At 48.2% G+C, this 11980-nt stretch overlaps 1 protein-coding gene across 1 annotated transcript; it reads left to right on the forward strand.

The window, feature by feature from the left end:
- The first annotated feature begins 3323 nt into the window (after nucleotides 1-3323).
- Nucleotides 3324-11770, forward strand: LOC308469621 (uncharacterized protein). The gene is made up of 3 exons (XM_080992348.1): nucleotides 3324-3466; nucleotides 6002-6175; nucleotides 8940-11770. The coding sequence occupies exons 2-3, from the start codon at nucleotides 6043-6045 to the stop codon at nucleotides 10562-10564; spliced, it is 1758 nt and encodes a 585-aa protein (XP_080848474.1). The 5' UTR covers nucleotides 3324-3466; nucleotides 6002-6042; the 3' UTR covers nucleotides 10565-11770.
- Nucleotides 11771-11980: the final 210 nt, after the last annotated feature.

Below are 11980 nucleotides of genomic sequence, written 5' to 3' on the forward strand. Positions count from 1 at the left end.
AAATGGTTTATACCCTGTGTGAGTTTGCTCATGTGAACTAAGGCTTGACTTCACATTCCACACATTCAATTTGTTTCTCTCCCGTGTGAGTTCATTGATGTACTCTTAAGTGATCGACGTTGACTAAACCCTTTTTCACACGCCATACATTTAAATGTGAATTTGTCTGGTGTATAGTAAGGTTTTATTTCAATCTGAACTATGTTTCACACGTCAAACAACCCTAGAATAAAGCAGTTTCCTGAACACTGAACAATTATTATTGGGATAGTTTAAAATAAAAATAGGATTATCTTTCTGTGTAAACGTAAACAAAGATCCTTGGAGACTCTGGCAGAAGTTGAACAAACAAGAAAGATTATTTTACAGAAGAAACTTGAAAAAAGCAAAGGATGTGTCAGGATATAGATAATGTTCTTTCAGGAAACAGTAAACCTATTAATAAATTGTACTAAATTTAGTGTGTGTTACATGCTTGTAAACAAAGTAGCAAATGCACAGCTTCTTTTAAACTTCTGTTGCTTCTTTTAAGTTATTTCTCTTCGATGTTACAGGTGTCTAGAGAGGGTGGCCAATGCTGAGCTTATTTCCAGTTATTTCACTTCAGCTCCTTAACTTAGTTGTTGCAACTTAATATTTTGATTCTTAAACAAGGTGGTAGTTTCTGTCAGTTTCCACGCTCCTGAGGTACTTCTGACGGTATAGAAGACCCAGGGGGTCACCACACCCTTCATAACTGGCTTGGGATTCTTCTCTTTCTAGAAGATCTTTCCCTTCCTGACTGAAATGAGACCAAAGTAGACAGTATCCTCACAGCTTCTACTTCTACTACCGAAGCTGATGGAAGGCACTCCGGGCCACCAAGGCCGCCTGAGCCTTGAGCGACAGCAAAGTCTCCAGGAGTACCCCCAAGCTGTGAACCTGCTCCTTTGGAGGAAACGTGACCCCGTGAAGAGCAGGTGGCCTAGGGAACCCCCCACTAACAGTGCCTCGGTCTTATCTGGATTGAGCTTAAGTTTGTTGGCTCTCCAGTCCAGTACCGAGGCAAGACACTGGTCCAGCACTTCCACTGCCTCACCTGCAGATGTAAAGGAGAAACAGAGTTGAGTGTCATCAGCATACTGCTGACAACGTACTCCAAACCTCCAGATAACCCCACCCAGCAGTTTCATGTAGATGTTTAACAACCTGGGGGATAGGCTAGAGCCCTGCGGAACCCCACATTGAAGGTTCCATGGGGCTGAAAATCACTCCCCATGTACCACCTGGCTTACTTCTGACCTGGCTTACTTCTCAGCAGATGTGCCGACTTGAATAAAATAATAGGAGGGCCCAGGCAATCACTGTCCAGCAGAATTGATCATATGATGCCGTGCACACACACTATTTGAATGGCAGTGACGGTTTGGGGGTGCCAGGACCCCACAAATATTTTATTGGCAAAGCCGATCAGCCCCTAGAAGTTGGCTCTTGTGCTTCAGAACCACAAAGGGCTGGGCTGTAGATACTTCCACCTGCATCTCTGCAACTGCTGAGAAGAGTTGAGTGCTGACTATTCCTGGCTCCCTGGAGCAGCCCTTGTTTCTGCTAATAAAGAGTTAGCTTCACATGCTCTCTGTGATTTTTGCTGGCTGGCTCTAGGATTCCATGAATCCAAACTCCCTGGAGGAAGGGGGTGCGGTGGGACTAGGACCCCCCCCCCCCGCGCTTTACTTCAATCAGATACCTGAGCAGGAGGAAGACGCCAAGGCAGCTCTGGAGCCCCTCCAGGAAATTCTCTGCCAGTGCCCCCAACCGCCCCCTGGCAATGCTTGGCTGGGCTTCCCTCCCACACCCTCTTCTTCCCAGTCTAATGGATGAGATGATGCCACACACCCCTCACCATTTTAATGTCAATCAACTTTTTTTGGGGTGGAGGGCAACGTGACCATGGCCCCTAGGAGTTGGCTCCTGTGCCTCTTTCCACCCTCTCCCTGGGGAGTCAACCCTGAGGGCCCTCTTTGGTGATGGGGACCCTCATCTGAAGGACAAGGGAGGTCGGGGTTCAAATCCCCACGACGGGGTGAGCTCCCGTTGCTCTGTCCCAGCTTCTGCCAACCTAGCAGTTCAAAAACATACCGGTACAAGTAGTTGTGGCATTTCTGTGCATTCTGGTTTTCACCAATGTACTGTACCCCGTTGTGGTTTAGTCCTGTGGGCCACGTGACCCAGAAAAGCTGTCTGGGGACAAACGCCAGCCCCCTCGGTCTGACAGCCCAGACGAGCGCCCCAACCTCACAGTCGCCTTTGACTGGACGTAACCGTCCAGGGGCCCTTTACCTTTTGAATATCCCAGTGTTATTGTGCGGGGGGGGGGGGTAATCTCTTGCAGGGGGAGGGGCTTCATCCTGCCAGGCAAGCCCTGCAGGTGTTCAGTTCCCGCTTTGCAGCTGGATTGCATAGATCTGGGGCCCAGTAAGGACCCTTTTTGGGGCACCCTCCCTTCCCCATCACTGCATCTTCATCTCTTTGTCCTCTCTGCCCATCGGCCTCCCTTGCTCGCTCCTCCGGGAGTCTATTTCTGCGAGTCAAGCGGGGGTACCACCCCCCCCTCTATGATGGGGGGGCAGTTCTTCCCTGTTCAGTTCTTCCTGTACTGGATCCTCAGGGATCCTGCACCTCAGCCCACAAGGCCCCTTTTCTGCAAGGTGGTTCTTTGGCCACTTCTTCCCTGCCTCTGGTTTGCAGAAAGCTGCGAAATCTGCACATGCCCAGAGTATGGAGGATTTTCAATACTGTGGTTATGTTTGGTGTGGGGAAGAAAGGGGGGGAGCTGTCTGCGGACAAAGGTCCAGGGGTCCTTCACCTTCGCCTTCCCTTTGGTGGGCATCGCACGTCAGTTTCCGCAAAGGGGCCCCTGGGGGTGCAGGGCAGGGGAGCATCTCTTGGCCCCCCAGGGAAAGAGAAACGTGTGTGTGTGTGGAGGGGGGGAGACTTCCAAGGAGACCCTGCAGGTCCCCAACTTCGCCGCCAGATCCCACGTTCCCTGCCGGTGGGTCCCAGGGAAGGCGCTTCCAGGAGAGGCCCTTTAACATTCAATTATTTAGTCATTTCAAAGTAGGGATCCAGATGCACACGGCAGAATGGTAACGGGGAACCCCCACTTCCCTTGTCAGTCTGCATAAGAATGGGGGGGGGGGGCCTTGATGCAGAGTCCTTGGCCCAGATGGAGAAGGGAGGGCAGCCCCTAGAGCGCAGAAGCAGGCAGGGAGAGGGAGGGAGGGGCGGTCTCGGCGCCCGCGGCTTGCCAAGGGTTAAAAGGAGCAGAGCTGGATTCCTAGAGAGGACAGGAAGGAGAGGGCGGGGGAGGGCAAGGTCCTCCCGAGCAGAAGCCCCTCCCTGCCCAGTCCCTTCCTGCGAGCAAAGAGGAGGCTGCTTTGTTCTCTCTGCTTTGCAAAAACTTCCTCGGTGCCCCTCCTGGAATCCGGTGAGTCTCTTCTCTCTTCCCCCTTGGGGTGCAGCAGGGAGAAGGGGGTCCCAGGGCTGCAAGGGGGGAGGCAAGGGGTCCCCCGTTCAGCTCATACATGGGGGGGGAGACCCCCAAGTGAGGGAGCAGAGGGTCCTACCCCAATTCCTCTCTGCCAAGCCAGGGAGGGGCTGAGTGTCCAGCAGGTCTGCAACTCTGTTCTTCCTTTGGATCAAGATGCTGCCTTCCTTGTTGGGGAGGAGTCTTTGGGGCAACAAAAGGGGGGCATGCAAATAAGCCCCCTTCAGATTGAGGGGAAAGTCGCATCTCATAATACAGAGAAGCATCCAAGGACTCCGAGGAAGGAGAAGCCCTGTGGAGTGGGGAGATACAGCCCCCCCAAGTGTGGAGACTGGAGGGGAGGCCCTCTCCCACCATCTACCCAAATACAATTCCCAGAGTTCCCTGGCAAGAAGGGCGGATTGGTGACCACTCTGGGAATTGCAGTCTTTGGGCAGCAGGGCTGAAGCTGTCTCCTTGCACCTCTCAGGGTCCTGAACCAATTCTGGCTCCCAGGATTCTTGGGAGGAGTCCCTAGGGCCGGGGAGATCTGGTTTCCAACCTTGTTAAACATCTGCCCCCTCCCAGCAGAGCAAGTGCACAGACTGGCATGTGCCACTCTTGGGGGCAGGAGCTGCATCCAGCCTTGCTCAGCTCAATATTTTTAGGAAGACCAAGCCCCTCCTGCCCTGGCAAGGCACTGGGGTGAAGCTGCCACCACCATCAACATCCTGTATGAATAATAATAACAACAATAGTATTTACCTGCTACCCAGTTGACTGGGTTTTCCCAGACACTCAGGGCGGCTTCCAGGAGTATAGCATCTAGATCAAGGGAAGTAATAGTGCCACTGTATTCTGCTCTGGTCAGACCTCACCTGGAGTACTGTGTCCAGTTCTGGGCACCACAGTTCAAGAAGGACACTGACAAACTGGAACGTGTCCAGAGGAGGGCAACCAAAATGGTCAAAGGCCTGGAAACGATGCCTTAAGAGGAACGGCTAAGGGAGCTGGGCATGTTTAGCCTGGAGAAGAGGAGGTTAAGGGGTGATATGATAGCCATGTTCAAATATATAAAAGGATGTCACATAGAGGAGGGAGAAAGGTTGTTTTCTGCTGCTCCAGAGAAGCGGACACAGAGCAATGGATCCAAACTACAAGAAAGAAGATTCCACCTAAACATTAGGAAGAACTTCCTGACAGTAAGAGCTGTTCGACAGTGGAATTTGCTGCCAAGGAGTGTGGTGGAGTCTCCTCCTTTGGAGGTCTTTAAGCAGAGGCTTGACAACCATATGTCAGGAGTGCTCTGATGGTGTTTCCTGCTTGGCAGGGGGTTGGACTCGATGGCCCTTGTGGTCTCTTCCAACTCTATGATTCTATGATTCTATGACATACAATATACAGGGCTGCCTTCAGGTGTCTTCTAAAGGTTACATAGTTACTCATCTCCTTGACATCTAATGGGAGCGCGTTCCACAGGGAGGGAGCCACTACCAAGAAGGCCCTCAGCCTGCTTCCCTGTAACTTCTCTTCTTGCAGTGAGGGAACCACCAGAAGGCCCTTGGTGCTGGACCTCAGTGTTCAGGCTGAATGATGGGGGTGGAGATGCTCCTTCGGGTATCCTGGGCCAAGGCCGTTTAGGGCTTTAAAGGTCAGCATCAACACTTTAAATTCTGCTTGGAAACATACTGGGAACCAATGTAGTTCCTTTAGGAGCGGTCTTACATTGTTCCAGCAGCCACTCCCAGTCACCAGTCTAGCCTCCGCATTCTGCAGAACACTAAGTGAATGACACAGAAGTTGCTGCAGACTAAAGTTAGAAAAGCTTTAATTGCTACAAATGGTATAAGGAAACATGATATGGAATTAAGGGAAAAGATGGTGTTGACCTGGAGTGGTTACAAAATTTCTGGTCTCTCCCGAGTGCCACGGGCCATGCTCCAAAGAGAGCTTCTCTAAAGAAAGCACAACCAAAAATCACTCCATTTTGCGTGAATAAGGAAAATGAGGAGGTGGCTAAGAAACAGCAGGAGCCAGATCCTATTCCCAACCTTCTAGGGTCTCTCAGCAGCTCTAATGATGAGCAGAAAGACTTTTCGGGCCCAGCCAGCTCAACTGCTAAGACATCTCTTGCATTGAGACGTGGGGGCACCTATATGTAATAACTATTCGGCTGTATTCTGCCCATGCTCTGGGGTTGCAGTTTTCAGGCTTGGGGACAGGATGGTGCCTGGTTTTTGCACCAAGTTCTATCCATAAGCCCCTCTGAGTTCAATGGGGTCTACTCTCAGGTCACTAGTGTGCATACCATGCCATCCTTAAGAAGTGGGGTGAGGTGCAAACAGATTAAATGGGAATCACTGGAGATGTTGCAAATGGGGTTTCTGTTGGGAAGGGGCTGTCCCATTTGTGCTTCTCCAGAAGCAGGGGAATATCTAGGGCAGGAGAATCCCTGCAGGGCCTCTGAGGCTCCCTTTGCTTCTTCCTCTCTCCCAGGACCCTGCAGCTTGTGGTGGCTTCCCGACTCCTCAGGAAAGATGAAAGAGACTGAATCTGTAAACCTAGCGAGGATGGAAGGGGGAAGATGGACAGTTGACCTGGTCAGGTTGTCTCCTGCATCCCTCCTCACAGCCTCTGAGCGTTCCCTCCCAGGGACCTCCGAGATATCTGGTGAGTCCCAGGGGAGGGGAGATGGGGACATGGATGGATGGGGCTGGAGAGGTACTGGGGTTTGCTCAGCTTGGGGGTGGGATGAGGCAGGCAGGCGGATGGAGTTTGAGAAGGTGAGCACCTTTTTGGGCTCCTCCACCTGCCTTCCAGCGCCAATGACATCTGCGGGGAATTTGAGCTAGGAATACGTCACAGCTCCCCGGCCACCGCGATGTATTGGCGCCAGTACTGGGCTCTGAATGCCCTACCAATGTCAGAGAACTCACTGATCCATCGCGCAGCACTAGAAGCCATGATTCTTTAAATTACCTGATCCTAATTTCAGGATTGACTGCAGATGGGGCCACTGTGTTTCGCCTTTTACTTTTCTTTTAGGAATAACTTTTCCTTTTCTTTTAAAAACAAGGATCATATAGGACTAATATATGATACAAATATGTAGACTGAGTCTTCTTAGTCTTCTCATGTGATTCTCAAAACTAGTAGAAGTAATTTGCAGGAATTTCTATAACATATGGTTCATCGTTAGTGGTCAGTGTATCAGTTCTGAGTTCATGAATTGGTTTAAATTGGGCGGGGGGAGGAGGAGAGATAGGAGAGAACAGAGGAACAGAACAAGTCACTGATCCATCGCGCAGCACTAGAAGCTGATCCTAAATTCTTAAATTACCTGATCCTAATTTCAGGAATGACTGCAGGTGGGGCCTCCGTGTGTTGCCCCATTATCTTTTCTTTTTGGAACAACTTTTATTGCTTTTAAAAGCAAGGATTATAGGACTAATAAATGATACAAATGTATAGACTCATTCTTCTCATGTCATTTGAATATCTCAAAACTAGCAGAATAAATTTGCAGGAATAACATGTTGTTCCTCGTTGGTGATCAGTATATGAGTTCTGAGTTCATGAATTGGTATAAATTGAAACAAAAAAGGGTAAACAGCGGAGAACAGAGAACATTCAACTTCGCATAGCCGAATTCCTAGTCAAAAGCTATTGTGGCCGTTGGGCTTAGATTAAGTGTGAGTAATAGTCATTTTCCATCTTACGTTACCAATTAAACTATCCTTATTTTTCGCTCTATCGGACGCACTTTTCCCCCTTCAGAAATGAAGAGGAAGTGTTTGTGCGTCCTATGGAGCAAATGCAGGCTTTCGCTGAAGCCTGGAGGGCGATAGGGGTCGGTGCGCAGCGGGGGTTGGCACTGCACACCCGGGCTTCAGGCTGCTGTCCGCGAGCCTTTGGAGCCCGGCGGGAACTCCCGCCGCATTCAAAAGGCTTGTGGATAGCTGCCTGTTCTGGGGTTGGGGGAAGCTCAGGCTTCCCCAGCCCCACAGCTAAAAACGAAGCCAGGAGAGTTAGCGGGATCCATCCCGCTCGCTGTCTTGGCTTCTGCCAAAACCGCCCGCAGCCTCTCCCGGCTGGAGAGTTTGCGCGCAACTAAAGAGGAAGCCAATACAGCCAGCGGGATGGATCCCACTCACTGTCTTAGCTTCTTTGCTCTTTGGGGCTGGGGGGGGAATCATTTTTTCCCCTTTATTTCCCCCCTAAAGACTAGGTGCGCCCTATGGTCCGGTGCACCCTATAGAGCTAAAAATACGGTATACAGAGTTGGTCTCCTCATGAAAATGAGAGGAGATTCAAGGTGAAGTAAGAGATTTAGAAAAAAGTTTAAATTTAGACCAAATTTAGATTGAGGCAACAGCTGGTGGGGAGTGTGCAGGTGAAGATGTTCCTGCTTGTTTCAGAGGAGACACGGACGTTGCTGGATCCTGACAAGAGAGCTTTGCGTAAGGAAGTCAAGGAGGAGAATTGTGGGATCATGGACCCTCTCATTACACATCAATCTTGAAATTCCATACATACCTCTATTTCGGGGTGGCCAACTTCCAAGAGACTGCGATCTACTCGCAGAATTAAAAACTGGGAGTGATCTACCCCTGTTTTTGAGGGGTTCAGGTCAAAGTTGTTGAGCTTTTATTAGCAACTCACCAAAGGAGCGCTGGGGGGAAAACAGCCTCCAGCCTCGGTTTGTAAGCTCTGTCTTCCATTCTCCAACAATGGAAGGAGGATCCGGGAGGGGGTCAGCGATTGACTGCGATTGACCAAAACCTCGCAGGGATCTACCAGTAGATCGTGATCGACCTGTTGGACACCCCTGCTCTATTTGATGAACCTCCACTATTTGGATGGAGACCAACAGCATCTGAGATTCTAACATCCACACCGTGAGCCCTGAATGGAGGGATATCAACTGTTTGTGAATATACTTCGTCTTGTCATGCCTTTTAAAACAATGACCAGGCTTGTCTGAACCACCCAGGCCTTCTTAAATGTGGGCTTGAGAGTTTTTAGGGAAGTTGAAGTAACTTCTGTCAGGTTTGTTGTTTTGGCTTCTGTTTGCATTTGATTGACCAAAGAGATGACTGACCTTGAATATGGGGTGGATTCCAGGATTGAGCCAAATAAAATCTATCCCAGATAAAAGCCAAGCAATATGTCAGTTAATACCAGCCAACAAAGGCAGTGAAAACTATTGTAAGGCCTCACATTTAACTTCAGTCCTTCCTTTATCACAAGCATTCATTAACTTTGTTCAATGATGGATGTGAACCACGTCCCCTTCGCTCTGAGTGGGGTTGGGGTCCGGGGCAGCAATGCAGAGTTAGCACGACTTACCCTAACATGGCAGTGCATTGATGGGGGAGGGCTCAGGTGGTGGGTTTCTTCCTGAGGCGATAATTATCTTTTCTCTTCATTGCAGTTGGTGATGAATGGGAAGGGAAGAACAAGGGGGACCACAACAGAATCCACATATCAGAGAAATCAAATAAATATTCAGAGTATGGAGAGAACATCGGCCAGAGCTCCCAGTCCACCTCCCATCAACGAAAGAGCTTCATTCGGAGGGATAGCCTCACTTCACATGAAAGAATTCACAGAGGAGAGAAATTGTATCACTGCACAGAATGTGGAAAGAGCTTCAATCGGAAGTATAATCTCACTTCCCATCAAAGAATTCATACGGGGGAGAAACCCTATCAGTGCCTGGAATGTGAAAAGAGCTTCAGTCAAAAGGACAGTCTCACTTTGCATCAAAGAATTCATACAGGGGAGAAATCCTATCAGTGCTTCGAATGTGGGAAGAGTTTCAGTCACAGACATCATCTCACTTCCCATCAAAGAATTCATACAGGGGAGAAACCCTATCAGTGCTTGGAATGTGGGAAGAGCTTCAGTCGAAAGGACAGTCTGACTTTGCATCAAAGAATACATACAGGGGAGAAATCCTATCAGTGCTTAGAATGTGGAAAGAGCTTTAGTCACAGATCACATCTCACTTCCCACCAAAGAATTCATTCAGGGGAGAAACCCTATCAGTGCTTCAAATGTGGAAAGAGCTTCAGTCAGAGCAGCAGTCTCGCTTCCCATCAAAGAATTCATACAGGGGAGAAACCCTATCAGTGCTTCAAATGTGGAAAGAGCTTCAGTCAGAGCAGCAGTCTCGCTTCCCATCAAAGAATTCATACAGGGGAGAAACCCTATCAGTGCTTTGAATGTGGGAAGAGCTTCACTAGGAGCACCCATCTCACTTCCCATGAAAGAATTCATTCAGGGGAGAAATCCTTTCAGTGTTTGGAATGTGGAAAAAGCTTCAGTCAGACGCAGGGTCTCACTTCCCATCAAAGAATTCATGCAGGGAAGAAACCATATCAGTGCTTCGAATGTGGGAAGAGCTTCCGTCACAGCACCCATCTCACTTCCCATCAAAGAATTCATACAGGGGAGAAACCCTATCAGTGCTTGGAATGTGGGACGAGCTTCAGGCAGAGCAGCAGTCTCACTTCGCATCAAAGAATACATACAGGGGAGAAACCCTATCAGTGCTTGGAATGTGGGAAGCGCTTCAGTCACAGATCATATCTCACTTCCCATCAAAGAATTCATACAGGGGAGAAACCCTATCAGTGCTTGGAATGTGGGACGAGCTTCAGTCAGAGCAGCAGTCTCACTTCCCATCAAAAACTTCATAAAGGAGAGAAACCACATCAGTGCTTGGAATGTGGGAAAAGTTTCAGTCAAAGCCCCCATCTCATAATCCATAAAAGAATCCATACAGGGGAGAAACCATACCAGTGCTTGGAATGTGGGAAGAGTTTCAGTCACAGACATCATCTCACTTCCCATCAAAGAATCCATACAGGGGAGAAACCATATCAGTGCTTCGAATGTGGGAAGAGTTTCAGTCAGAGATCACATCTCGCTTCCCACCAAAGAATCCATACAGGGGAGAAACCCTATCAGTGCTTGGAATGTGGAAAGAGCTTCAGTCACAGCCGCAGTCTCGCTTCCCATCACAGAATTCACACCAGAGAGAAATCTTCTTAGTGTTTGGAATGTAGGAAGAGTTTCAGTCAGAGTGCCACTCTCATGGCCCACCAAATAATTCATACAGGGTTGAAAGCATATCAGCGCATGGAATGTAGATAAAATTTCCCTCGTAAAAAAGTCAATTCAAGAACTCACAGCATGGTGAATGATAGAATGGTAGATTCGGAATCTAGTCCAACACCTGCCAACGCAGAAAAAAATCATTTCAAGCATCCATGACAGATGGCCAGCCAACTTCTTCTTAAATACCTCCAATGAAGGAGAGTCCACCCCCTTCTGAGGGAGTTCCTTTTCACTGCTGGCTCTTACTATCAGAAAGTTCCTCCTGATCTTTAGGAGACATCTCCTTTTGTGTTGCTTGAATCACCTCTTCAGATTCCTTCATGACCTTGAGAAGGACTTCTGTATGTCTGAGAATGTCCAGGGGATTGGACCATGCTCTATATTCGGGGGGAAACCCATGGAGAGGAGTCTGATATAGGGCTTAAGTCGTCTAGGCATTGGTCAGATTGTCATAATTACAGACATACTTACTGGTTTGGACGGAGGTGATTCTTATTCCAGGGGAAGTGGTTACTGTGAGATTCCCTGTGCTCTCACCAATATTGTCCAAACGTCCAGTAAAACTTTGACACAGCAGACCAATAGTTTACCCGTTGAGGTTGACGTATTGGGAGATTAGGTTTAGGGCTGTGTGGTATTGCTTAATTGTATGTGGGGTCCCTATAAAGGGAACTTCTTCCTCTAGGTGGGAGGGAGACTGGTCAAGTTACCATCAGTTGAATGCAACATTCAAGTTAGATTTTTAAAAACGGATTTGCAGAACAAAACTCACAGTTTGAAAGGGATTTATTAGGCTCCAGGGTTAAAATATTATCTAAATATTACTTGAGTGGGACACAAAGAATGCAATTATGAAATCATCATTGAGAAGCTGGGCCAGAGATGTAGGACACAACATTGACTTTCCTTTATGGGAACAACTGTGGAAAGTAAATTTAAGGTTTACAGCTAGCTACATGCTAAGTGAAAACTTCATGAAGATGATGCAGTGGAGTCAAGATCATCAAGGGTCTGAAACCAAGCCTTATGAGGAGGGCTTGAAGGGGTGGGGGGGGCGTATCTATTTCAAGTGAAGTTTGCCGAAATCTACGCTTGCGACATGGGCTGTCATACGTCCAGATTTTCCCGGACATTTCAACAATTTCCTTTTTTTATATATAAATATTTTTATTGGATTTTCTTATACAAAGTCAGAGATGTATTACAGAAAAGAAGAAAAAAAGCAAGAAAAAAGAAAGAAAAAATATAAAAAAGAAACCAACTTTCCAAATCATTTTTACCAATCCTACCGGACTTCCTCACATCTTCCAGACCCTGCGTTCTTTACAATAAAAACATCAGCAATTTGTT

This window comes from Podarcis pityusensis (assembly GCF_964106645.2).
Source record: "Podarcis pityusensis genome assembly, chromosome: 2".
Classification (NCBI taxonomy): Eukaryota; Metazoa; Chordata; class Lepidosauria; order Squamata; family Lacertidae; genus Podarcis; species Podarcis pityusensis.

Bases quoted from the DNA above. Each gene is read 5' to 3' on its own strand.
- LOC308469621 (XM_080992348.1), top strand. From the start codon at position 6,043: ATGAAAGAGACTGAATCTGTAAACCTAGCGAGGATGGAAGGGGGAAGA. The intron at 6,176-8,939 runs GTGAGTCCCAGG...TCTTCATTGCAG, and splicing joins AGGGACCTCCGAGATATCTG to TTGGTGATGAATGGGAAGGG.